Raw genomic sequence first — 27,679 nt, 5'->3', positions numbered from 1 at the left:
TATATATTAAAATTTGAAATTTGGTTAAGTAAATGGATAAAATAGCAACAGAAAATCTCATTTTGTTACAGTTTTTATGAATAATACGACTTTTGATCCAAAATACAACAACAATGATGATAATTTTGATGAAAAATGTGAAACATTCAATTTTTTAGATAATGTCTGGGAAACTGATTTTAATCAACGATGGAACTATAAATCTAATTAATATAATATAACTCAATGGTTACTGGCAAAAGCCATTGTACGACAACACTTGCCCCTTACCAACCCGACCTGAGGCAGCGTGGTAAGGTATGCCTCGCGACCCCTTATGAATAAAGGAAAAAGAAAGCCACGGCCCTCATTCTCCGTAGGCCCAACTGACCCCGAGATGGGTAGTTCTCGGGAACCAGTCAGGAGGGCAGAGGGTGCTAAGAATCTGCGGAGTCTAAACCACTACCCAGCCAGATCAACAACACTATACGTAGCGACCTATAACTGCAGGTCGTTAGCGAACCAGGCAAGACTCATAGAGTTAGAAAATGAAGCAGTCAATATTAAATGGGATGTCATCGGAATAAGCGAAGTAAGACGAAAGGACGAAGAGTTAATAGAACTTGAATCGGGCAACATCCTCTATCACAAAGGAACAGAAAATGGACGAACAAGTGGAGTGGGGTTCCTAATTAATAAGAAATGGAAGGATAGGATAATCGACATAGCAAGCACCTCAGACAGAGTAGCTAGTCTAAGTCTAAGACTATCCAGAAGATACACCATCCAAATTGTGCAAGTATATGCACCAACCATATCCCACTCCAATGAGGAAATAGAGGAATTCTACAATGAAATAACTGAGGTGCTTAACAAGAACAAAAGCCAATTTAAGTATCTAGTCGGGGACTTTAATGCCAAAGTGGGTAAACAATCAAATCAAGAACAATGTGTGCTCAACAAATTCCGAACAGGTAGCGATCACAGACTAATTAGATCTCGGGTCGTTCTAAACACTAAACTAGAAAGAATGAAATTACTCCAGAAACCAACTGCAGGGGTAAATATCACTAACCTAAGCAACAACTCGGAACGCTATCAAAATTTAATTCAAGAAAAATTACAAGACCCAACGAATAGCACACACTTAATGGAAACAATCTTAAATTGCGCCAAAGAAGTTGGAGGATCACAAGCACACAACAGCAATAGAAAACTTTCAGATGAAACAACAGCTCTCCTGAAACAACGAAGAGAAATGAAAATAATATAAGGTATATCAAAATATATACAATATATTTTGATATACCTGTGATATACAAGGTATTCACCAAAATCATTAACAACAGAATACAGAACACACTTGACGCTGCACAACCCCGAGAGCAAGCAGGCTTTAGAAGTGGCTTCAGCACAATGGATCATATTCAAACATTAAGGGAAGTAATGAGCAGAACAAAAGAATATGATCTACCACTGGCGCTAGCATTCATAGACTTCGAGAAAGCATTTGACTCCGTATACCCAAGAGCAGTCATAGAAGCTCTTGTCGACCAAGGAGTAGATAAACCATATGTCGAAACGCTAGCAAATATATACAAAGAGGCCACAGCTAGAGTAAGCATATATGAAAATACCCCAGAATTTCCCACTCAGAAAGGAGTCCGACAAGGAGACACCATATCCCCTAAGCTCTTCACTGCAACCTTAGAAAATATCTTCCGGAAATTAGACTGGAACAACCAAGGTCTATGTATAGATGGAGAATACCTAAACCATCTTAGATTCGCTGATGACATCATTCTAATTGCTAGAAGTCCTGAAGAATTACAACTGCAAATTAATGACCTTAATACAGCCAGCAATGAGGTAGGCCTAAAAATGAACCTAGCAAAGACTAAAATAATGTGCAATGATCTGATCGCCAACGTGGAAATAAAAATTAATGAAACCTCGCTAGAAGTAGTAGATGAATACATATACCTGGGACAGCTCATACATAAATCGGGATCACTACTTCCGGAAATCAACAGACGAATAAAACAAGCGTGGTCAGCATTCGGACGAAATTCCATAGTCTTCAAGTCCAAAATGCCACTATACCTCAAGAAGAGAGTATTTGATCAATGCATATTACCCGTCTTGACATATGGATGTGAAACTTGGATATTAAAGAGAGAAATAACGTCGAAACTCCAAGTAACTCAAAGAGCAATGGAAAGATGTATGCTAGGGATAACAAAGAGGGATCGTAAAAGAATTGAATGGATACGGAGGCAAACCCAGGTGACTGATGTAATCCAAAGAATAAAATCCCTGAAATGGCAATGGGCAGGACATATGGCAAGAAGAACAGATAACAGATGGACCACTAGAACAACTATGTGGTACCCCAGGAACGCTAAGAGACCAAAGGGGCGCCCAAATCTCAGATGGGATTATGATATTAGAAAATTAACAGGAACAACGTGGTCTCGAATAGCACAAGATAGAAAAATATGGGCGCAAATGAGCGCAAATTATTAGAACAACGTATAACTAAGACATCGTCGAATAATAATAAGAACATAAAATAACATTGAAATAAGGGAGGCTGCACCGTAATTGGAAACGGTTGATAAAGCTGCACATGATGATGATGATGATGATATATATATATATATATATATATATATATATATATATATATATATATATATATATATATATATATATATATATATATATATATATATATATATATTTAAGCCCTTCTCTCTATTCGGATTGCCGAATATAGGCCTCTCCTAATTCTTGCCATTCATCTCTGTTGTTTGAAAGACGTTTCCACATTAGTCCTGCAGTTCTTTTAATATTGTCGCTCCAGTACATTTGCGGTCTTCCTCGTGGTCTTTTGGCTTCATGTGGCCGCCAATTCCCGATTTCTTTATTCCATCGGCCATCCTTAAGACGTTCGTTATGTCCAGACCATTTCCATTTCAGTTTAGCTGCCTGTTCGACAGCATCTTTTACTTTTGTTCTATTACGAATGTCTTCATTGGTTTTATGGTCTTTGAGTGAGATACCCAGCATTTGTCGTTCCATAGCTCTCTGAGTTTTTCTGATCTTCTCTGTGTTTATTTTAGTGAATGTCCAGGTTTGAGCTCCATATGTAAGTACAGGTAGGATACAGGAATTAAACACTTTTCTAGTGGGCGAAGTCCATTTTTCTATATTTTGGCTTTGATAGTATCTATTATGTCTAGGTAAATTTCCATTTCTCTTCTAATGTCTACGTTCCCCACCCTATCAAGTCGAGTGTGTTGGCACAATAGTCATCCAAACATTGTCTCCAATAGTCCATTTGTATTGCCTTAATTTTTGATTTGTTTTTTTGATTGATTTTTCAAAGTTTCGTACAACTCAATACTTTCTATTATTGATTTATAAATTCTTCTTTTATTTTCTTTTGTTATTTTATTATTCCATAACAGTCTAGTGTAGCTGTCTAATGGCTTATCTTGCTTGGAAAATCTCAGAATCTATTTCTTTTTTCTCTTCCTACTTTTGATGTTATTTGGACTCCCAAGTAGTTAAAGGTTTCAGATGATTTTATAGTTCCCATTTTAATTTGAACGCTTTCTGAGTTTGCTTCTGTTACTAAATACTTGGATTTTTGTATATTAATTGTAAGGTCTCACTTGGTGTACTCCCCCTCCCGTTTTCTAAGCATATAGTCTATATGATTATCGTCTTCAGCTAGAATGGCTTGATCGTCAGCAAAATGTATCGTGTACAATCTCTCATCTTCGATTGGAATGCCCATATTACTGTATTTTCTTTTTTCACACTTCTACTTCTTCTTTTCTTCTTCCACTATTCAGATGTATTTTAAAGAATGTAGGTGCTATTTTTTTAATTAATTTGTTTCCAGTTTTAATTAGTCGGTTGTTTCCGACATTAGAAGATCCTCTCAATAAACTCAATAGATATGATATGGCATTGGAAGTAGGTGCGGTAGAACAAGTTTGTGGAAGTATTTATAAACAAAAGGCAGATAATTATGGAATTAAATGGAGATATTTAATGAAAATAAAACAGTTTCAAAGAGAAAATAAATCATTTATATAGATGAGACATGGTTCGACACACACGACACTGTATCAAAACGTTGTTTTGACAACAGCGAATAATGTGCAACAAATACACCTTTAATAAAGCACAATGGGTAACGACATTTCACACCAGATCAGTAGACGGATAATCTCCACACAGTGTCTTTATCTGTATGTATATATAGCACCAAACCATGTAATTATTATGAACAATGCGTTTTATTATAGTAGCCAAATAAATAAAGCTCCTTGTGTCAATGATAGTAAAGTTACGATACAAAATTACCCTTTTAATATTAATATTTATTTTAAAGAAACATATACGAAAAAAAATTAATTGCCAATTCTAGAATTTATAGAATGACCTTAGGACTTTCTATAAAATAAAAAATAAGTTTGTGATAAATTTGCGGAAACTATGGCTCGTATAATGTTAAGGCTAGCACCACATTATTGTATTTTTAATCCGATAGAACACATGGGACATGGAACAACGGCATCAATTAAAATCTCGCATAAGGAAGGGCTACTCAAGGCGCTCCCGTAATTTTACTTTTTAATAGTGAAGTACAAAATATTATTATTTAATCGGTAAAATGAAAATACAAAAAATTACGGGTATTGAAAGTAATTTAGCAGATGACACTAACCTCACATATTAATATTTTGTATAGCTGTATTATAATTTTTTATATTTTTTTTTTTTGCTTTTGACATTGATTTTATTATTCTAATTTTCTATGTAAATCGGGATATCTAGTGGCTTAAGACGGCCATACCCTTACAATTCTACGATTAAAGAATTTTTTGGTAAAAAATTATTGACTACGGTAATATATTTAGTACATTAGGACTTCTGTGTACTTATTTCTAGCTAGTTTTGCAACAATTTTTATTTAGTCACATCTTACTATTAGATATTTACGACATAACCGTATTATTTTTAATTAAATTTTAATGAAAATACTAAATAGAGTATTTCGGTCATCCCATACTAAAATGTTTACATCCTTTACTCAACATTTCTTCCGCAATATTAAAGCGGCTTTATTTGTCATTTATTTCACCTAAGTTTTTCTTTGAATGTACATTAGTTCTTACCGACCCCTCTGTAATAACAATTTTCTATTCACGGTAGATCTACTCCGGCTTCGACCATCAATAATATCTAACCCCTGGCGTGACATCAATGAGGAACTGTCTGTATGAAAAAGCTTACAAACAAAAAACTAGATACGAATTATCTTTAAGAAAATAGTTATCTGGTAGAAAATAGATTATTGGCGTATGATAAAATATAGTATAATTATAAATAAAGGAATTTGTTTCGTACTGATTTCATTTTATATCGTTCTTTGATCTGTTTAATATAATATTCGTTCCTATTTTCGAGTTTGCATAATCTTCTGATATCTTTACTTCTTTATTTGATCCATGAAAGCTTTTTTAATTTATTGTTCGTATGTCGATACAGAAAAAATCATGGATGACAGATGAGATACTGAAACTAATGGACGAGAGAAGAGAAGCCAAAAATGACGCGGACAAATATAAAACCATAAATATACTAATAAAAACGAAAATCAGAAAAGCGAAAGAAAAATAAGCAAGGGAAAGATGCGAAGAAATTGAGACTCTGCAGTCAAAGTACGATAGTCACAATGTACATAGGAAAGTTAAAGAACTCATAGGGGGACTAAGACGAAGGCAGAAAGGAAATATAACTGATTCTGACGGAAACATCATCTTGGACAAACAGAGTAAAATAAGAACGTGGAAAGAATATCTAGAAAAACTATTTGAAGACCAAATAGATAACACCTCTAAGCTAGAAGAAGAGGTAAATGATGGACCGAGAATATTACAGCAGAAAGTTTATTCCGCAATAGCACAGTTAAAGGATGGCAAAGCGGAAGGCTCTGATAATATACAAGCAAAACTACTCAAACTAATGGACAACGAACAATAGCAATATTCGCAAAGATATTCACTAACAGTTACAACTCTTGAGAAATACCAACAGAATGGCTGAAATTTTAATTTATTGCACTTTTAAAAAAACCAGGAGCCAAAAAATGCAAAGATTACCGTACTATAAGCCTCATGAGTCATATTTTAAAATCGTTTCTAAAGATAATTCATAAGAGAACCTACAAACTGTGTGATAGTCAAATTTCCACCAACCAGTTCGGGTTCTCAAATGCTATTGGTACTAGAGAGGCTTTGTTCTCAGTACCAGTCTTATTCCAGAGATGCAGAGACATCAACTGCAAAGTATACGCATGTCTGGTTGATTACGAGAAAGCGTTTGATCAAGTACAGCACGCCAAGATGTTGCAAATACTAAAAGAAACAGGAATTAACAACCAAGATAATTAATTAATTGGAAATCTTTACTGGAATCAAAAAGCAAATCTCAGAGTTGAAGGTGAACACACTGAGCATGTGAAAATCATGCGTGAAGTGAGGCAAGGCTGTATTTTGTCTCCTCTAATCTTCAATCTGTAATCTGAAAGAATATATTTATCAAAGCTTTGCACGAAACTAAAAAAGGTATTCTACTAAATGGTTACCGGCTAAACATCAGATATGCAGATGACACCATAGTATTTGCGGAAAACTTAGAAGACTTTCTAGGCTTTCTAGACTTTCTAAAAGAAGTTCTTATGAACAAAATCACGTATTACAGTCAACAATATGTACCTAATATAAACGTAATGAAGATAAAGCTTATGATAATAAGCAAGAAAAGGATAACAGTAAGTCAACTCTACGTCAACCAATCCCCTGTAGAAAGAGTGAAGTACTTTAACTACCTCGGCACCATAATAAATGAAGAATGGACCAACAACCAGAAGATTGGAGCACGCATCGGAAAAGCTAGATCCACCTTCAATCAGATGGGGGCCTTCTTCAAAAGTCACAACCTCTCTCTTGATACAAAATTAACAATGCTGCGATGCTACGTCTTCTCTGTCCTTTTTTATGGTGTTGAATCGTAGACTTTAAACGAAGATATGTGCAGCAAAAAACTGGAAGCATTTGAGATGTGGCTATATCGGAGAATGCTTAAGATCCCGTGGACTGACCAAGTCACAAGTGAGGAGGTCCTCAGAAGAATGAATAAGAGCCGAGAGGTACTGACCACCATCAAATCTCGAAAGTTACAGTTCTTCGGACATATTATGTGAAATAAATCCAGATATGCTCTCCTTCAAGCCATCCTGCAAGGAAATATATTTGAAAAACGAGGTATAGGAAGAAGAAAAACATCTTGATTGAAGAACCTCAGAATCTGGTTCAATACAACATCTGTGCAGATTTTCCGCGCTGCTGCAGATAAGATAAAGATTACTATGATGATCGCCAACATTCGAAATGGATAGGCACATCAAAAAGAAGAATATAGATACAAAGATGAATGGAAAATTCTACTCAACTCAACAATTAATAATTGATAAAAAAGGCAAACATCACATGGAAAACTACATAGACTCTAGAACTAGAAATAAGGCTGGATATAATATAATCATTAGCAACAGTATTTATTACGGCGATTGTTAACACATTCCTTCAAAAGAGACAAAGTCAACTTATTATATACAAAAGTTGGCAATGTCACTTCCAAATAGATTATTATTTTATGATCAGAAAAAAAAAAGATATGTGAATATAAGGAGTGCAAAGTAATAATTAGTGAGACTGTAAGCCAAAAATCTAAGTTGCTTGTATTGTATATCAATGTAATAAAAAGAACACACAGGTAAAAGAAATAAAATTAGACTTACTCACAATCAATTTAATTTTACTACCAAAAACGATCGGTTTCGCTTTCTAAACTTTGCGAAGCATTTTCAAGTCAAACGGTCAAAGATACTTTGCAAAGTTTAGAAAGCGAAACCGATCGTTTTTGGTAGTAAAATTAAATTGATTGTGAGTAAGTCTAATTTTATTTCTTTTACCTATTTGAAATGGACTCACAAGTAACATATTCATGATTTAAAAAGAACACACATTAAAATATCACAACGGTTCACAAAAAATCAAGTGGTGAATGTAAAAATATGACAAGGAAGATGTGTTTAGGGCAAAAAAAATTTGAAAAAATATGCTGGAACAGGAAAGGAACTCATAATCCAATTTTAAGGAATATGGCCAATATTACCAGATATAGAGATAATGTTATTGAAATACTTGGAAAAAGAGAAAATTATACAAACAGTGTGAAGAAAATAGGTCTTTAAACTTTACGGTCGCCAAAAAAGAACTAAAAGTAGCAGCAGAATCACAACGCGATTAACTAGTTGTTGTAGATCTTCGAGGTATTCAGCTATAAGTACCGCATCATCAGCGTAATATAAATTAGTGATAGGTTTTAAGTTCACTTTTATTCCTACTGTTTGAATTTTTAGCTCTTCTTGGATAATTTCTTCGAAATACCTCTTTTAATTTCAATTCTTTTTCTTTATTATGGCTGTTTGCTTGCAGTAAAGTTCCGCAATAATTCTTTTGACCTTCCAATCCAAATTCTTTCGTTGGAGTAGTTTTATGAGACAGTTTTGTCTAGATTTTATCGTACACTTAGTTCTAGTCTAAACAGCAGACGTACAAAGATTAATTTATATCCATGCACCTTTGGACCAACACATTCATGGTAAATAAAGCTTCTCTTATTCCAAGAGCATACCTAAAGTCAATTTCAGTCGTGGTGATATATTGTTCCATTCTGCGATAGATTCTGCTGTAAAAATTTTTAAGAATATATTCAAGGGTGTGTGTTCTGTACAATACGAAACCGGAAATAAGTTTTTTCAAGCGCTAAGATGTTATTTGTTTTTCTAACATTGTATATTTACTTAAATACCAATGGTAATAGGTTTTTGGGTTTTTAGATCTAATTAATTTGTTAATTAACTATCTGTCTCTCCCCCTGAATGCTTAACACAAACTTAGTAGTTAATATTTAATATATTAGACGTCAATGGTTACGTTAACGCCGTTACATTAATTAGCTTCTATTAATAGCAAGCAAAATTGGTGTTGTACCTAATGATGTAATGTAGTTCTGAACCAGTACATACAGTCGATAACGACGGTAATTTATTGAAACATTTACAGTTTATAAATTAGATATTACGTTTTTGCATTAAATATTTATAATTTTTAATTTCTAAATATTGTCTAAAACATCTTACGAATATAGAAAGCGAAGAAATAAAAATAAAGAAAAAGTTAAAGATGCATAAAAAAATTCGACTTGTTTTTTAAATCCTTGTCAGACACTTCTGTATTTAAGAAAAGTGAATATAAAGTGGCAAAGGAGATATAAAGTTATATAATATGAGTAATGTTCGAGTGAGTTTAGTTTACTAATCATCAAAACTATTTCCACATCCATCCAAGGTTTGTTTCGTGACACTAAACCGTCCAGGCAAACGACAGTTGTTTTGAGTAGTAGGGATCTCTGTAACAAGAACCTATGTTTCCTGCAGTCAATTTTTTGGAGTGAATTAATTATTAACAAATTATTAAAAAAAAAACGGTATATTTTCACTATTTTCGTCGGTACAAAGTGAACCCTTAAAACAAATTTAAGAATAATGAACTTATAAGTCATATAAAAATCTTTTAAGTGGCGGTTTTTAATGTTTTTATCTTTATTTGTTACTTAGAAAGTGGCAAAATAAGTCGAATATTTAAGTTTTTTTATAAACTTTTTTAAAAATAAACTTAGAACCGTCATGTTACACAGTGTATTGGTTCTTGTGGTGATTAAAGTATGGTTAAAATTTCAAAGTAATCGATTAAACAGTTAAAGGTATTTCATTTGTTTATCCCAAATTAAATTTCCTTGCAACAATATAAGTCAGAAAGTTATAAAGCTACAGTACTTCTACAAATAGAATATGAAAGAAGATTTATTTCATCAATATTATTAAAAAAAAAAAAAATTGAAGAGAAACGATCCTAAATATTGCATAATTATTTTGCAAAAACATGTTATTTTTTTTGTCTATAAACAATTAGAATAACTTTTTAACTATTGCCTACACGAAATTTTTTGCACATTTGAAAAACTTGCATTTTTTACAAATTCTAATAAAGAAAAAGTTGTTTTAGGACAATTTGGTACAAAGTTATTCCCTTTTTTGAAGCGACGCTTCTATATTGGCGTTGTATTACTTTTTTTTTCTACAAAATTTAATAACAGTCATAAATGACATCCGATTAATAACAACATTGCATCATCTGTTCAAATTTTTATAGTAATTCTGGCAATAATAATAACACAACATATTATAAGTTTATGAATTTAGTTTATATAATAATTAAATTTATTTTAATTAATATTATTATTATTTTGACGTGACAACGTCTTAAATTAGGTTGTGGCTCGGAGTCATTTAAAAAAAAGTGTAACGCCCGCTCACGTCTGTTACAGTGAGTCGCCGAACGAGAGAGAGGCCCGCCGGACCGGCGAATGCCTTGCGTCTCTCTCCCACTCAAACATGATCGGTCCGCTGCGCGCGGCACTAGAGTATTAGGCGCGTTGAATCGCTAAAGTTGAAAATCGTTGAAAGTATCGTCAGCTGTGTCTGTAGTGAAAATGTGGAGTGCTTAGATTCGTCATTTACAACAACTACAACAATAAAGGTAAATAATTGTACACTAATATTTCATTATCGTAAACTATGATTGATTGATTAATTGTTAGATTGACACAAAAGTTGAGAAACTGAGTTTATAGGTTATGTCATACTATTGACAAATGTTGATAGTGTTAAGTAAATTATTAGTTTAAATCACTCTGCAATCAATCGTAATTCAGTCGATTGAGAAGAAACAGCGCGTATTGCTAGTCAAACATTTAAAATAACAAATTATAACTTCTAACCTGTCAAAACAGGGCGACCAAACAAACGAACTAAACCGACCAATCACCACGCGCAGAGTTAGAATTTAACTGTGTTTAGCAAGAATTTCAAATTCCAATTTTAGTAAATGTTTTAATTTTCAACTTTACCATTTACATTTACAAATTTTAATTAATTTCAAATTTATTTAGCAAAAATTTGAACCTTCGATCTGAATAAGTGTTTTGATTTTCAAATTGATTCTTTAAAATTAAAAATATTAAAATATATATAATCAGAAGTGAACGTCACATAACATTATCTGTACTTATTATTATTTAATATGTAGGCAAATACATGTGACCATACTTGGTAGACACAATTGGAAATAGTAATTTTTTATAACTGAAAAAAATAAATATATAAAATACTGGTAGCAAACAATAACTTCAATGATCGATATCTCCGCAACTAATTGATATATCGAAAAAATTTTCAAATAAATTTTGTAGAAAATAATAAGATCAATAATATAATATAAAATAAATAATATATAAAATAATATATAAAAATATAATATATAAAATATAAATAATATATATAAAATACCTAATAAATCGGTAATGCAATTCTTATTTTCATTCAATTCCTTGTTCCTATTGTGTAATTTAATAATATTTATATCAATAAATATTCTACCGAGAAAAAGACGTTGTCACGTAAAATCTTCGCCCGTAAAACCGACTTTACAGGCAACCGATTTTTATTTTTTTATTAACATTATTTATTATTAATATTTGGTCTGGATTTGTCAGGTTTGTTATAAGAAAACAACGTATGTTTTGTAAATAGGTGGCGTTAGGAGAAAACATTTATTGAATTTGTTTAAAATATAAAAAATAAATAAATAATAAAATTGTTTTATTTGATTTTAAATACGTATATTATTTAAATTTTAAAAATTTTATTTTAATTTAACTTGTTATTTTTAAACATCTTATTTAGTTTATGTAATAATTAGATTTACTATTAAATGATATTTATTTATATTTTCATAATTTTACATTAATATAATATAATTTCATGAAAATACAATGTTGGATTTTTGCAATTATCAGTTCCACTATTGTATTAAAGTGCGATAAACAAAGGTATTAGTAAAACATTTTCATATTTATACATTCATAGCGGAAGAGTCAATTTTTGTAACTAATGAGGTGGTGACCGTTAGGTATACAAAATGTCAACATTGGCCATAATTTGTTATTTTAACCCACATAACCCTGACATGTATGTACGTTATTGAGATAATATTACAAAAAATTGCAGTGTACAAAAAAAACTGAGCGTCCTACATCAATGACGTCAGGATAAAGCACTACAATGTGGAAACTCACAAAGCAGCCTATATAGACACCAGCATAAGATTTTTGACACCTTGTAATAGTTTTTTTTTATGGCAGTAGCGACATTTGGTTTATTTTTCTTGATCAATCACATAATGATGTATTCCGTTGAAATAGGAACCAGCATTTTCTCTTCGACTCAGCCGTCAACACGAATATATATCAGCTTTTATATAAAGTTGAAAAAGTAAAGTTGCAATTCGTCATCGAACAGCTAATTGATCTAAAGTGTCATTGCTTCGATGAAGTTGTCAAGCATTGTGTTTAGTCAAATCAATACAATAAACAAACAGAAGTACCACTTTTCTCCTCTAACACCAGTTCCATATAAACTTACGTTTTGATCGCATCGATCTACTCCGCCCATATTTCGATAAACAATTTTTACGATAAATGGTTAAGGAACAAGTATCGTTTTTTTTTTCTCGTCGCGAGTATTGCTTTACTTGATGAATAGGATTCGCACCAAATGCGTTAGAGCTCAGCGATACAACACTATTATCGTGTCAGCTGACAATTGTCAATTTCTTATTTGCGTCACGTCTTAGTACCGTACGACCTCTTTTATCTTTTTGTAAGTCCTTTTCTGATTTCAGCGGATTTGTATTCTGTTACTTATCTTATATAAACTGCTTACATCCATGACGATCGAAATAAGGAACCATGGTTGCATCAACGCTATGATTCTCTTCTAAAATTGCATGTTTTAAAAAAAATTAATTTAGTAACCTAAAGAGACATTTAACTTTACTGTATTTGTCAGAATGGTCCAAGTTATTATAATCCGCTATAATCCGCTATATGCAAAACGCTCATTATAAAATTAAACCTATCTCTAGAAAGTGCTCCAGGAACTAGGAAATTACAAACGTATATGTCTATATCCTTTTCCCAATACATTTTCTTCCTTGGGTACGAAGCATAGCCACTAAGAATAAGAATTCCCACAAATGCTTTAATTTCTTGGGTAGATATAGGCTTATTTTTCATACTTGCATATTAATTGGATTCGACAACCAGTAAATGAAAATTTCTTCATAGAACAACTTCATGAACCAGTCTATTGGAGTATCTTTTGTATTAGTATTGAGATTATTATCCTTTAACCAATTATCAAGTATTTCTGCTTCCTCTGAGATGTTTGCTCCTTTAGACCAGTGGTTTTTCAAAACTTTTTTAAGTTTATCCAAATTTAATAATGGAACATCATCATCATTTCCGCTTGATAATGGGGAAACTCATCTTTTTCCATCATCTTTAAGGCCTCATGTCGAGAAAAACCTCTAAAAAAATAAAAGCAGTATGTTCATAACACTATCAACAAATTCTTTTGTGCTGATGAATACTAAGTGAGTAAACAAATAAATATATTGATTACTATAAATACTCATTTATAATTTTCATGCTATAATAGCGCATAATCCTTACGTCCTCCTTGTAGGGCTGTCAAATTTATGACCACCTGGCAGCTATCTGGCAAACATTTTGGATAAATTATTTTAGGATTTAAATAAATGAACAATTATATATATATATATATATATATATATATATATATATATATATATATATATATATATATATATATATATATATTTTATAAATATATATATGTATATATATATATATATATATATATATATATATATATATATATATATATATATATTATATATAATATATACATATAATATATATTATTGTGATATTTAAAGTCTTGGTGCGCCAAGCAATAATTAGCTAATTAATTTTTTTTGATTAATTAAAATTATTTAAATGATATGATTATGACTCTATCACAATTTTTAATTCTTTTATCTCAGGGTTAAATTCGTGCTTCAATATCTATGCTATTACATGTGAAAGGTAAGGTCCAGAGGATACCGGAATAATAAAAAACACATATGATCTAACACTATATATTGAAATAAAAATAATGAAATAATTCACACTCAAAAGTTTTCAATAAACAAATCTCATATAAGGATTCTCAAAATTTTGTTCTCCGTACGTGAACAATCAAAATTTATGGTACAAACAATATTAATTGAAAACTCAAAATCCCAAACTATTCTAACTCTCTTAATCAAAATATTTATATCCTTTCTAAATTACGTGTAAAGATTGTGTTATCAATAAAAGAAAAAAAAACTGCAGAAAACAAAAATATCTCTCTCTGATGATGAGTGGTCCAAATCCTTGTTCCTTGTAGACTATATTATCTCCTCTCAACCGCTCCCTATGTAATCAGCAATCTTACAACAGATTGTTGCAAGTATATCGTCCTTAATGATCTCCTTCAAAAGCAACAATCATTCAAATTATGATAGCCTTTCTCCTCTCGATAAACTGAATCTCTCGTTGGCCCGAGTGAAAAATGACTCTTGGAATATCTTCTCTTTACGATAAACTGAATCTCTCGTTGGCCTGAACAGTGACTCTTGGAATATAAGTAGGAAAATATGACTTACAATATGTTGCTGCTTCAGCTTCTGTCAGATACACTAATTCCACAAAAACTCACTAACATTCAACACTACTGCTTGCTACTTCTTTGGAACCACCAGAGAACAATCACTGTTCCTTTTCAGACTTGGAAAAATCAACTGATCATATCTTTTCTCTCTCCCCAATCTCGCTAAACTCCCTCCTACATACTTATCCCACCTTTTTCAATCTCCGCCAATCAAAACTCGTCACAATTCCCCCATTTTTTCATTTCGATAACAAACAAATTTTTACCTATAATTATAAATTTCCTAAAACTTATTTACAAATAATATTTTTCTATAAATCTTAAAAACTAACAAAAACCTCTTTCTATAATCCCTTCTATTGTCTTTAATCACTGCATTAATGGATTTTGAAAAACCCCGTTCAATTCTTTGGCTTTCACTTAAACTTATGCGGGTCACTCAAGTATAACAAAGAAGTGATTGATGTAAAGCTTACATTTTGTTTAGTACAGGTAATTCAAGAAATTAATAACTCTCCTTCTTCGAAATGTTTGTTGGATATTATCCTACTTATCTGAATTATTTTGATGTTATTGAATTTTGAAATATTTTTAAACAAACCAATATTTTTCTCGATTTTACATATCATAACAAATCCCCGCCATTTGATCTGCCGAAAACTCTTTGTTAAATTTTAAAAATGACAAAAGTTTTCTAGGATCAAATTATTTCACTATGTTATTAAAATCTATTCATGATATTGATAGATGTCGTGAATGTTAAAATACCCCGTATATTGCCTGTCTTTATACGGGATTGGATATATTTTCGTTTTAAATTTTTCCAAGTATTTTCCCTTAAAAGAAAGTTCATAATTTTTAACCACTTGATTTACTTTATTAACAAAATCTCCATGGTTTCCTAAAATCTTCTCTATTTCCTTCTCCATGTTTTTTCCACAATTTATTTTTCTTTCATTCACCTTTTGTTCACATGTGTTCACTGTCCATAATACTTCTTCACAAAATTCTGGATTCTCGTCCATCAGTGACATTTTTTCTTTTGTTTTCTTTTTATCCTCTAATTCCCTTTGGTATTCCGAGCACCATGTTTCTATTCCTTTCATTTCTCTGATGATACCTTCTTTTTCTTCCTGCTTCCATTCTGTTTTATCGTCGGTTGCCAACAATTCTTCTGTACCTTCTATTTCCTGTTTTTCTCTGGTCTCCATCTTATTTTCCTGCTTTCTTTTCGAACTCTTCTTCTTTTTCTTCCTTCTCTTTTTCTTTTCTGTTAGATCTTGTTCTTGTACTTTCGGTTTATCCTCTACAGTCATATCGATTTCTTTGCGTTTTTCCTGTGCATTGATCCTTCCAGAATTTGTTTTCCTATCTGTTTGCTTTTCTTCTCCTGTGTTGTCTGGTTCTGCTCTGATTTCCAGTTTATTTTCCGAAAAATTTATGGTGATATCTTTTTTCCTCAATTCATCAATTCCCGCTATCATATCATGATTTAAATCTTCAATCACCACACATTTCATAATATGGAATTTGTTTCCCACTCTTATCTGTACTCCCAAGCCTTCGTTTACTGTCGTCAAATTTTTATTGTTTGCACCTACTAAATCAACCCTAGGAATCTTATACACAAATCTGTCCAAATTTAATTCTTTTACTAGTTTTTTATTGATTAGCGATATCTCCGATCCAGAATCAATCACAATTTTAATCGCTTTATGTTTTATAAATGCATCTAAAAATATTAGATTATAATTAGAAATTTGTCTGTCATTTCCTATTGCTACATGATTCATCTCCCTTCTATTTTGTTGTTGGAAGCTCTGGTTATTTCTATCGTCCCTTTGTTCGTTAGTATTCCTATTCGGAGGATTTTGTGCATCTCTATTCCTGTTGTGATTTTCATATGTTCTGTGTTGTGTGTCATTCCTGTTATCGTAATTTTGTTGTCTATTGTAATTATTGTAATTTCTCGGCCTATATTCGTTTGTTGATCTGGGATGTCGGTTTCTCTGGTCATAATTTGATGAATACCTTCTTTCCGCTCCATTATATTGGTCATGTTGTCTTCTATTTCTCATTTCTTTTCTTTTCGCTTCTTTTAATTGAAGGAATTGGCACAAACTATCAATATCTTGATAGTTTCTCAAAATCACGTGATCTTCCAACGTTTCCTCAAAATGTCTGCTGATCATTTCTACCAGCTGTTCGGTAGAATATTTGTATTCTAGATATTTTGAATTGTTATATATCTGCAAAGCATATCTTTCTTCAGATATTCCCATTTTTTCGTGATATTTTCCATTCTGTAGCTCTTGGTTGATTTCTCTCTGTTTATTTTTCCCCCAGAAATAGTTGAGAAATTTATTTTCAAAATCTGTCCAATTTTCAAACTCATCTTCCTTGCTTTCATACCATAACGCTGCTCCTTCTTTCAAATGGTTTCTAATTGTTTCTTTGCAATCGTCAAAATATCTAATATGTTGTAATTTGGTTTTCAAATTTTTAACAAACGGTACTGGGTGTGTTTTCCGAATATCCCCGCCAAATTGTATTTTCGACTGGCTTGTTCCATGGATGATAACTTCTTTTCTCTCTACCCCTCTTAGTTCAATTTCTGCCATTTGTTTTTCATTTTGCTTTAATCTTCTTTCTATTTCCTTTCTGTCTTCTTGTAGCGCCATTTCAAATTTTTCTTCTAACTGTTCTAATTCCTTTTTCTGGACAGTCTTACTATCTTTCATTTTAGTTTCTATTTCTTCTCTATGCATCTCTAGTTCCTTTCTCTGGCAATTTTGTATCTCCTTCATTGTATTTTGGATATCTTTAATCTCTGTCTCTTGTTTTGCATTCTTTATGGTTATTTCTTCTATCTGTTGTATCAGTTCTTTCTTTATCCCCTCAACACATCCTTTAATTTCTTGTTCATAGTTTTCCAAACGCTTCTCTATATTCCTGTTATTTAGTTCTATTGCTTGCCTTGTTTCCCGTTGGTTTTCTTCCATTGTTTGTTTCGTTTCAATTTGGTTTTTTTCCATTTTTAGTGATGTTTCTTGTTGATTTCTATCCATTTTCTTTGATGTTTCATTTTGGTTTTTCTCTATTGTTTGTGTCTGTATTTGCATTAGTTGTAATATTTTCTCTATTCCTGATAATTCTTTTTTCTCCTCAACTATTGTAACATTTCCTTCATTATCCGATCCTTCTTCAACAATTGTTTCCTCTTCTCTGTTATCCTCCTTCCTTTCTTGCATTTTGCTTTGACTCCTTGTGGTCGACATGTTGTTTCTTTTCGTTAATGGTTTTGTCCCCGCCAAATGTGAAATTTTACAACACTCTATATGTTTCAGAACACGACAATATTTCTCCCCAAATGTAATAAATTTTCACGACAAATATCAAATATGCAATCAGTAAAATTCAAATAATTCAAAATAAATATCAAATGTACGATTGGTAAAGAAAATAAAATCAAATAATTCAATAGCAGTAAATATCCACTAACTACGATCAATCAATAAATCAAATTTATATTCCCTGGAAAAATTGTCAAAATACTTTCAAATTCAAATTCCCTCAATGTTATATGTTTTTATCTCTGGATCACCTGTACTTATTCCAGATCTCTTTCCCTTCCTTCAAATGTAAAGCTGCGATATTTTCAAGCCCCACGTTTTGGAAGCCAGTTATTGTGATATTTAAAGTCTTGGTGCGCCAAGCAATAATTAGCTAATTAATTTTTTTTGATTAATTAAAATTATTTAAATGATATGATTATGACTCTATCACAATTTTTAATTCTTTTATCTCAGGGTTAAATTCGTGCTTCAATATCTATGCTATTACATGTGAAAGGTAAGGTCCAGAGAATACCGGAATAATAAAAAACACATATGATCTAACACTATATATTGAAATAAAAATAATGAAATAATTCACACTCAAAAGTTTTCAATAAACAAATCTCATATAAGGATTCTCAAAATTTTGTTCTCCGTACGTGAACAATCAAAATTTATGGTACAAACAATATTAATTGAAAACTCAAAATCCCAAACTCTCTTAATCAAAATATTTATATCCTTTCTAAATTACGTGTAAAGATTGTGTTATCAATAAAAGAAAAAAAAACTGCAGAAAACAAAAATATCTCTCTCTGATGATGAGTGGTCCAAATCCTTGTTCCTTGTAGACTATATTATCTCCTCTCAACCGCTCCCTATGTAATCAGCAATCTTACAACAGATTGTTGCAAGTATATCGTCCTTAATGATCTCCTTCAAAAGCAACAATCATTCAAATTATGATAGCCTTTCTCCTCTCGATAAACTGAATCTCTCGTTGGCCCGAGTGAAAAATGACTCTTGGAATATCTTCTCTTTACGATAAACTGAATCTCTCGTTGGCCTGAACAGTGACTCTTGGAATATAAGTAGGAAAATATGACTTACAATATTTTGCTGCTTCAGCTTCTGTCAGATACACTAATTCCACAAAAACTCACTAACATTCAACACTACTGCTTGCTACTTCTTTGGAACCACCAGAGAACAATCACTGTTCCTTTTCAGACTTGGAAAAATCAACTGATCATATCTTTTCTCTCTCCCCAATCTCGCTAAACTCCCTCCTACATACTTATCCCACCTTTTTCAATCTCCGCCAATCAAAACTCGTCACAATTCCCCCATTTTTTCATTTCGATAACAAACAAATTTTTACCTATAATTATAAATTTCCTAAAACTTATTTACAAATAATATTTTTCTATAAATCTTAAAAACTAACAAAAACCTCTTTCTATAATCCCTTCTATTGTCTTTAATCACTGCATTAATGGATTTTGAAAAACCCCGTTCAATTCTTTGGCTTTCACTTAAACTTATGCGGGTCACTCAAGTATAACAAAGAAATGATTGATGTAAAGCTTACATTTTGTTTAGTACAGGTAATTCAAGAAATTAATAACTCTCCTTCTTCGAAATGTTTGTTGGATATTATCCTACTTATCTGAATTATTTTGATGTTATTGAATTTTGAAATATTTTTAAACAAACCAATATTTTTCTCGATTTTACATATCATAACAATATATATATATATATATATATATATATATATATATATATATATATATATATATATATATATAAATATAAATATATATATATATATATATATATATATATATATATATATATATATAACATCATACAGAAGTACATTTTACCAAAAGTATAATATTAATTTCTTATTGCAAATCTGATTCCATGCTCAGCCATTTTTTGCGTTTTTTATAACCGCAATACAAGTAGATGTTTTAAGCGATACAAACAAACTAAACAATAATGGGACTATTCGTCCTTAAGTAACATTTTGTGATAAACGGCGTTATCGGTTAATCCAGGGCCGCATCCTATATGTAAAACGTCATGGTCATTAGGGGTCATTTTTAAAATGTTTCATAATTTTTTGTACAGAAAACGTAAAAAAAATCTTACTAAAGAATGCAATAAAGTAAGTAAAAGGCTTAAAAAAGATTCACCAACAAAAACTGCTCCTAAATGGAAATTTGATTAAAAATATTTTGAAATTGCAAAGAGAATAGTGAAAACAGCAATCTTGTTTATTAATATAAAGCTTTGCGCTAGTCTGCAGTACCGCCTACTAAATCCTTTTTTATACAAACTGTGTTTGGGAAAGTATTGAGTCTATATTTTCATATTTTACATTCACTATTTGTTTTTATTCTACTATAATATGGTCTTATTGAATGGTCCATTCTAACTAGTTATTTGCTTTAAAAGATATTATTTCCTAAAATTCAGTAAAATCTCATTGTTAAATTGGCTTAAACACATTTAGTCTGTTTTTAAGTTCAAATAATTTAACTTCTTTTCTTGTTTTGGAAATAAATATGTACCTAGCACACAAACTGCTGGAAAGTATCATATTTCAGTGATTATTAAGTTGGATTATCGTCATTCAAAAGCGCCATACAATAGTGCTGATTTATGGGGAGCACTTGTCCCATAGACTGACTACCTAAGAACGTCCAGAGGGTTTTTTCTGACCATCTCAAGAAACACTTCCTACCGAGACAGCGTACAGTAAGCATATCGAGTTTATCGGGACGTCCCTTCTTTTGTGCCTCGGATGGCGTCGCGACGGTCAACGCTTAATATTCACTTAATTGATTAAATCAGTTTAAAAATTCTTACAAGCTATGAAATCTAACAGACCTCTTGGTCCTGTAAGAAGTAGGTACATATTGCTAGACAGTAAACATTTTATATTTATATAGCAAACCGTGGTATCAGACTTTATTAAACGCCTGCTCAATATCGAGAAATAATGAGGTAGACAGATAGTGAGATATTCTTTTTTTTTTTATTTATTTTTTTACTATTCTATGACATTGTTGGATTGTTGAATATTTTTGACGGAAACCAAATTGATGTTCGGATATTATGTTCTCGAGTGCTATAGCTTCGCTTATTTTATTTACCACGAGTCTTTCAAATATCTTGGGCATCAAGGATAACAAGCTTATTATACGATAGGAACAAGGTTCTGCATGCAATCTATCCGGCTTACCAATCATCATAATGTAAGCATATTTCTACTGGATTTGAAAATGGCTTAACTATAGCATTCTATTGAAGATAATAGTAAGCATAAGAACTGCTTTCCTGGGTAGATTAATTAATGTTCTTTAACATTATTCTTCCTTAATATTCCTAATGTCAATTGTGTTTAATAAGTTTACACTATTATAGTAATTAGGGTTTTTACGATCTCCTTTTTTAAATAACATGAACATTATTGCTATTTTTCATTCGTGTGGCATTCCATTTTTTGTAATAATTTTTGTACTTGTCGTTGGATTTGTTTAATAAGCTTGTTTCATCCGTATTTAAGCTAATCATTCATCATTTAATCTTCCCCTAATTAACTTCGCGTTTTAAAGTGATTTATTTGTCTTTTTTATATATGTGATTTTTTGAAGTTGAATTTGTTGTCTTATGAACGTCTTTATTGGCTGTTGTTCGCCCTAAAAGGCTAACTACTAACTAACTAACTAACTTTTTAGGCTAACTAATCTTTTTGGTAATGTCTCTTAATGGTCTGCCTTTGTTTTTTCTATTAATTTGTACGTTTTCTTTTTATTTTGTTATATTCATTGTACGACTTGTGCAGTTTGCAGTGATTTTTGTCTTGAGCTGTCTAAATCAAGATGTCCTTGATTTGACCTTTACATTTTTGTTTGTTTTAGTTTCCAACGCTTTGTTTGCTGCTTTTTAAATACTTTTCTTTAGCTACATCTAGTTTGTTTCTACTTCATTTATAAAGTACATAAGGAACAAAAAATGGAGTATATATCGACTATGAATAAAAAGGAAAATGCACAAGATATGCAACCTACAAGGAAATAACGATCAAATCTTCTATTCCAATACTGTGTGGATAATTTTTAAAAGAAAATCTGTAGAAGCAATTTAATCAATCAAGCAAAATCAATTGTTTTATGCAGTTCTATTAAAAATTCCAATAGGTACACTTCGAAACGGAGAAGGCGAGCCAAGAAATTTTTTAATTATTTGTCTCTTCTGCTGGTAAGCTACTCTCTTATTTTTTATAACATAAATAATTATTATTTAGCATTTTTTATTATATATTAATTCTACATAGCCTTACACCTAACGGTAGAAAGGCTTAGGACTAAGTGAGTAAGTAAATCTACATGTAAAGTGTTAGTATAATGTGCTAATTTAAAATATAATTCAAAACTTTTTATTTTTTAATATTTTTCAGCTGTAAATAAATCGATTTTTGTCTGGCGCATTATTATATCCAGATTGAAAGAGGGATTACCCTATTACCATTCCACGTATGCGCTTTTGCGAAAAGGGGCATATTCCTCGACTGACGCGTAATATAGTTCCTCAATCCGTCCCACAGGGATAGTGACAGAATGAAGCGAAAATTGAAAGAAATAAAGGAAGGTCTCCTAATAGAACTTATAAAAAAAGTAAAATGTTCTCGTATGTAGAAGAAAAGGCAACGAAAAGAAGTGGCGTTGCTGACGCTATTAGATGACTTGTCAACTTGTAGAGAAAATTTCATTTCGCAAACTTTTGACAAAAGAATTGGGTGGAATTGGAGGGAAGTGGGCTTTCGAGGGAGATGTATAAGCAGAAATTACAGTTTATGTTGTATGTAATGGCTCTTTGACACACTTGAATCCCTAGTTTCTCGATTGAAACCTTTATGATGACCGACGTTTCTGTTCTTTCAATTTCACGCCAATATAATTTTATATTTTTATCTTTAACTGTAAAATGGAATTGATCACTTTGATTAGTTTTTTATAAATATTAATATATTGAGTCCACAGAAGAAGAATTGTCAGCGCCGTTTATTTAACTCGACTGGTAAATAACATCAGCTGTGGAATATATAAATAACCTCGAAAGTTTAAATTTTGTAGTTTAAATCAGTATTATGTAAATTTATTATTTATTTATGTATTATTAAACAGCTGGAGTTTAGAAATCATCACAAATTCTTGGGTTTAATCTTTGATTTAAAGCTAACATGGAAGATCACGTCCCACCACTCATCCTTTCCTGTAATAAAATAATAAATGTGTTCTTTCTTTAAACAAAAATTGGGGATGAGACCGATCCACTCTACTTCTTCTGTATAAAAGAATCAACTCCATACTTTAAAATCTGAACACTAATTTTCTGGATATTTTCTCCTCGTATATTAAATACCCTGAGCCTTGCCTGATTTATTTACCAATCTGCGACACATTTCTGGCCTTCTTTTGATAAATCCAGTACAAACAAATTCCCTGATTGGGCTTAACTTTGAAGCGCTCTTAGAAAAGTACCCCGACCACTATAAAATCTACCTAGGTACAACTAAGTCCGAAGACGGAGTTTTTAATCAAGAAAACAATCTTCTTTTTCGTCAACCCCCAGTATGTAGCACATATTCAGCTGAGCTCTGCGCTATATACCGTACTGTGGAAGTTTTTAACAAGCTTACCTTCACAAAAGCCCTAATCATAACAGATTTCGTTAGCTCTCTAAACTCAATAAAACATATTTTACCGAAACAACCTTTTGAAAAGTTACTAAAATACCAGCTCAATTCAATTTTTGTGGGTACTCTTACACTTCGGAATAACGGGAAACGAAGAAGCTAACAGAACTACACGACAGGCATTTTTAAGCGATTATTCGGGGCCTATAGGCAGTATAGACAATGTGTTTCCAGTGACTTAAAAGCTTATTTTAAAAATAAAGTGTTGTGTTTACACGAATTTTTGATGTCATTATGTTTTAATTTATCTATCAGCCTCTTCTTCCTCGGATTTTATTTACTTCAGTCTTGTTTGTTACTTCTTCTTCTTTATGTACCATGTCCCTTCAGAACTTTGGTTACCATCATAGCTATATATATTAATTTTATTCATTGCTACCCTAAATAGCATGCTGTTATCAACACCAACACGTATATATGTATCAGTTTGATCATAATCTAATGATCAATTTGTTTAGTAAAATCTTCTGCCAAACCACTTTTTAATTTAAGAATAAACGATGCTATTATATTGCCTACATTTTTAACAATTAAAACTCTAAACGCGCATGCGAATAAATAGAGGATATATAGTTAGATACATATCTCTCGGAAATAAAAGTTAGCGAAAAAGTTTGATACGTGACAATGCAGTGACCGTGGATTTTCCAGTTTCTACTCGAAGAATGTAAACCATTCTTCTCTTCCTTGCCATCAAACTTTTCCTAAAACTCAGATTGCAAAAGATTGTTCGTATAGTTTTAAACAAGGAAAGACCTTTTCCAGCTCCCCTCGTTCCACTTCGAACGTCTGATAGGAACCGTTACGAGGCGACATTCTTTTATTTTAGTTTTATCAGTTCCTTTCATCTTTATACTATAGTCTGAGAAAACATTTATTTCTTTTCATCAAGAGGTATAACTTCTATCTGCCGCGAAATATCGAATGTTCAATTAAAAAAATTAGGTTTTAATGCAAAAATTTGTTTTTATTTAATATTTGTCTTGAATTTAACTATAATTCACAATAAAATAACAATATCAAAATAAGAATAAAATAGTGCTGACATGGGAACATGGACCATTTCCAAAAATTAATTCCCAAATTAATTTTTGAAATAAGTAAATATATTTTTGTAATAATGGTATAAACACAAATTTAATATTTATTTTTTTTTCTGAGCATATTTGGTTTTTACAAATTGTCACAACAAATTGAGCATCAAAATTATATTATTGGACTAATTTAATAATTACTTTAATTTCTACAGGTGGCTTCTTTTCCTATACAATATATTGTGTATAAATATCTATTTGTTTCGAATTTGTTACAGGATCGTTCACGCAACAATTCAATTAATAGTTTTCAATGTTTAATTGTCGTATATTTATAAAAATTTAGGTCAGCAGGGGAGGTAAAAGATATTCAATCTTCTAATTTAATCTTCTTTTAATATTTTTTTGCGTTAGACTAAAAATCGCTCTAAGCTTTTTTTATTTTACATGGAATGTTGGAATTCTATGAGCAATTTAGAAGTATTATTATAAATTATATTATTGATAAAACATGTTTATTATTTTTATTTTTTTTTTATTTAATATTAATTTACAATTTGTCAAGACATTTATTAGACATTAATTTACAAAGATTTCAATCTAAAACTCTAAGAATAATTGCTAATTTCCCTTGATATATCCAGAATGACGCCTTACATAGAGATCTCCAGGTATTAATAGTCTCTGAAGAGTGCAAAAGAATTTCTGAACAATATCAAAACAGGTTGCGCGTGCATCCTAACACCCTGGCATACAATCTTCTCCACAACCAACAAGCGAAGAGATTAAAGCGGTATGATCCCTTGGACCTACCAAACCGTTCCTGACAGTGCCTACAACAGTGGAAGCTACACTTTCAACAGCGCACATCCATTGTGATCTGTGCCGTTCTTAGTATTCGTGTTCGCGTATCTGTGTATGTGCGGATCCCACCGGTAAACAATCCAATATTTCGGTTATGATGCTTTGGTCACTGGACTTTACGTCTCTCGGACATTGTAAAGACAAACAATTTTACTTATTTGTTTTTATTGCGAAACAGATTGTAAAAAGTCTTAGAGGTTAATAAAAAAATACATAAAAAGGATTTTAATGGTATTATTTATTAGATACTAGATAATTCTTCGAATACACTGAAACCGTCAATTAAGATACCAGAAACGGGAAGTTATTGTATAAGGTATGATAAGTCGCACTTTAGTATATTAAAGCATGGTGGGATATACTATTACAAATAACTATTTTTTTAGAAAACAAAAAAGGAAGGAAAAGGACAATCAAAATTAGGTAAATACATACTAATATCTACAGCGGAATAGCAAAAGAAAACAGAGCCTAAGAAGGTGTAGCATTACTAATACACCAAAGGTACCAAAATTATACCAAAGAGTGTCAATACATATCAAAAAGGATTGTTATAGCAAAGATAAGAATGGAGAAGGAAGACCTGAACATTATCGAAGCATACGGCCTAGAAAATAACAAGCCTCAAAATGATCGATCGACTAAATACACGAAATACTTATACAGAAAAAGAATATCAGAGAAGATCGCTGGGAATAGGATATAAGAAAACGATAACATCGAGGACAGCTGGAAAATACTCAAAAATAACATAATTAACGCAGCAACAGAATCCCTTGAAGAGAGAAAAGTAACTAAAACTAATGTATCGAAAAAGAAAACCCCATGGTTTATAGAAAAAGTAAGGACAAAATGTGAAGAAAAGAAGACAGCCTTTTTACAATACAAAACACAACAAACACAACAGCATACAACCACTATAAACGAATCAGAAATAAAACGAAAGCTTAATCTAGACAAATAAAAAGGAATCACTGGCAAAATAAATGAAACACGACTTCTACAGAACACAAAAAGAAATATGAAGAATGATTAGAAGGCAAAAAAAATAGATAAATAAACTAATAAAAACACATTCAGAAGGAAACATGGGTAGACCACTTTCGATCCCTATTTGCTAAAGGTTACGATAATGAACCACCAACACCAGAAGTGACGACAAACAAAGAAATAAATATTGAGGGGGAAGAGGTAAAGAAAGCATTAAGGAATTTAAAAAAATAGAAAATCACCAAGAAAGGACAGAATACCGAACAAACTCCTAAAGTACGGAGGACCAGACCTGTCCAAACAACTATTAAAATTAATCCAAAAAATAATAGAACAAAACAGAATTCCTCAAAAATGGAAATCAATCATCCTAATACCTCTCTTTAAAAACGGGAGACAAATCGGACCCAGAAAATTACAAAGGAATTCTTTTATTAAACACAACATTAAAATTAACAAAGTGATAACAAATAAACTGAATGCAATTATATCACTAGCAGAAGAAGAACAAGGTTTTAGGTCAGGAAGATCATGGATTCGTGGATTTTAAGATGGCATTTGACAGTGTTAAATTAAAGGAGGTAGAGAACTAAAAAAGGATACAAAATGGGAGAAAACCAACTTAAACTAATCTGCTATGCAGACGACGCAATACTACTCTCTCAAAGTGAAGACGATTTACAATGTATGCTGCACCAATCTATCTATATAAAAGGCTACGATGACAGGTCACACTGTTTGTCCAGTAAGGTAACTACGCCACCTAGTAAAGAAATCTGAACTACCAACATTTGACATTTCAAACATATTTTGTTCTTGAAAAAATACGGTTGATTTATTGTTAGTTCATTCTACAAATTGATGATTCAAA

The 27,679-nt window shown here is 31.4% G+C and overlaps 1 protein-coding gene across 1 annotated transcript; it reads left to right on the top strand.

Annotated features, from left to right (window-relative positions):
• Positions 1 to 376: 376 nt before the first annotated feature.
• Positions 377 to 26,524, top strand: LOC140446650 (uncharacterized). Its single transcript, XM_072539239.1, has 3 exons — positions 377 to 778; positions 26,205 to 26,241; positions 26,376 to 26,524. Exons 1-3 carry the CDS (start codon positions 377 to 379, stop codon positions 26,522 to 26,524), a joined length of 588 nt encoding a protein of 195 aa, XP_072395340.1.
• The last annotated feature ends 1,155 nt before the right edge of the window (positions 26,525 to 27,679 follow it).

This window comes from Diabrotica undecimpunctata, chromosome 7 (genome assembly GCF_040954645.1).
Source record: "Diabrotica undecimpunctata isolate CICGRU chromosome 7, icDiaUnde3, whole genome shotgun sequence".
NCBI lineage: Eukaryota > Metazoa > Arthropoda > Insecta > Coleoptera > Chrysomelidae > Diabrotica > Diabrotica undecimpunctata.
This window is presented reverse-complemented; position numbering and strand designations above follow the sequence as displayed.

Bases quoted from the DNA above. Each gene is read 5' to 3' on its own strand.
- LOC140446650 (XM_072539239.1), top strand. From the start codon at position 377: ATGGGTAGTTCTCGGGAACCAGTCAGGAGGGCAGAGGGTGCTAAGAAT. The intron at 779-26,204 runs GTATATGCACCA...CTATTTTTTTAG, and splicing joins ACACCATCCAAATTGTGCAA to AAAACAAAAAAGGAAGGAAA. The intron at 26,242-26,375 runs GTAAATACATAC...GGATTGTTATAG, and splicing joins AAAAGGACAATCAAAATTAG to CAAAGATAAGAATGGAGAAG.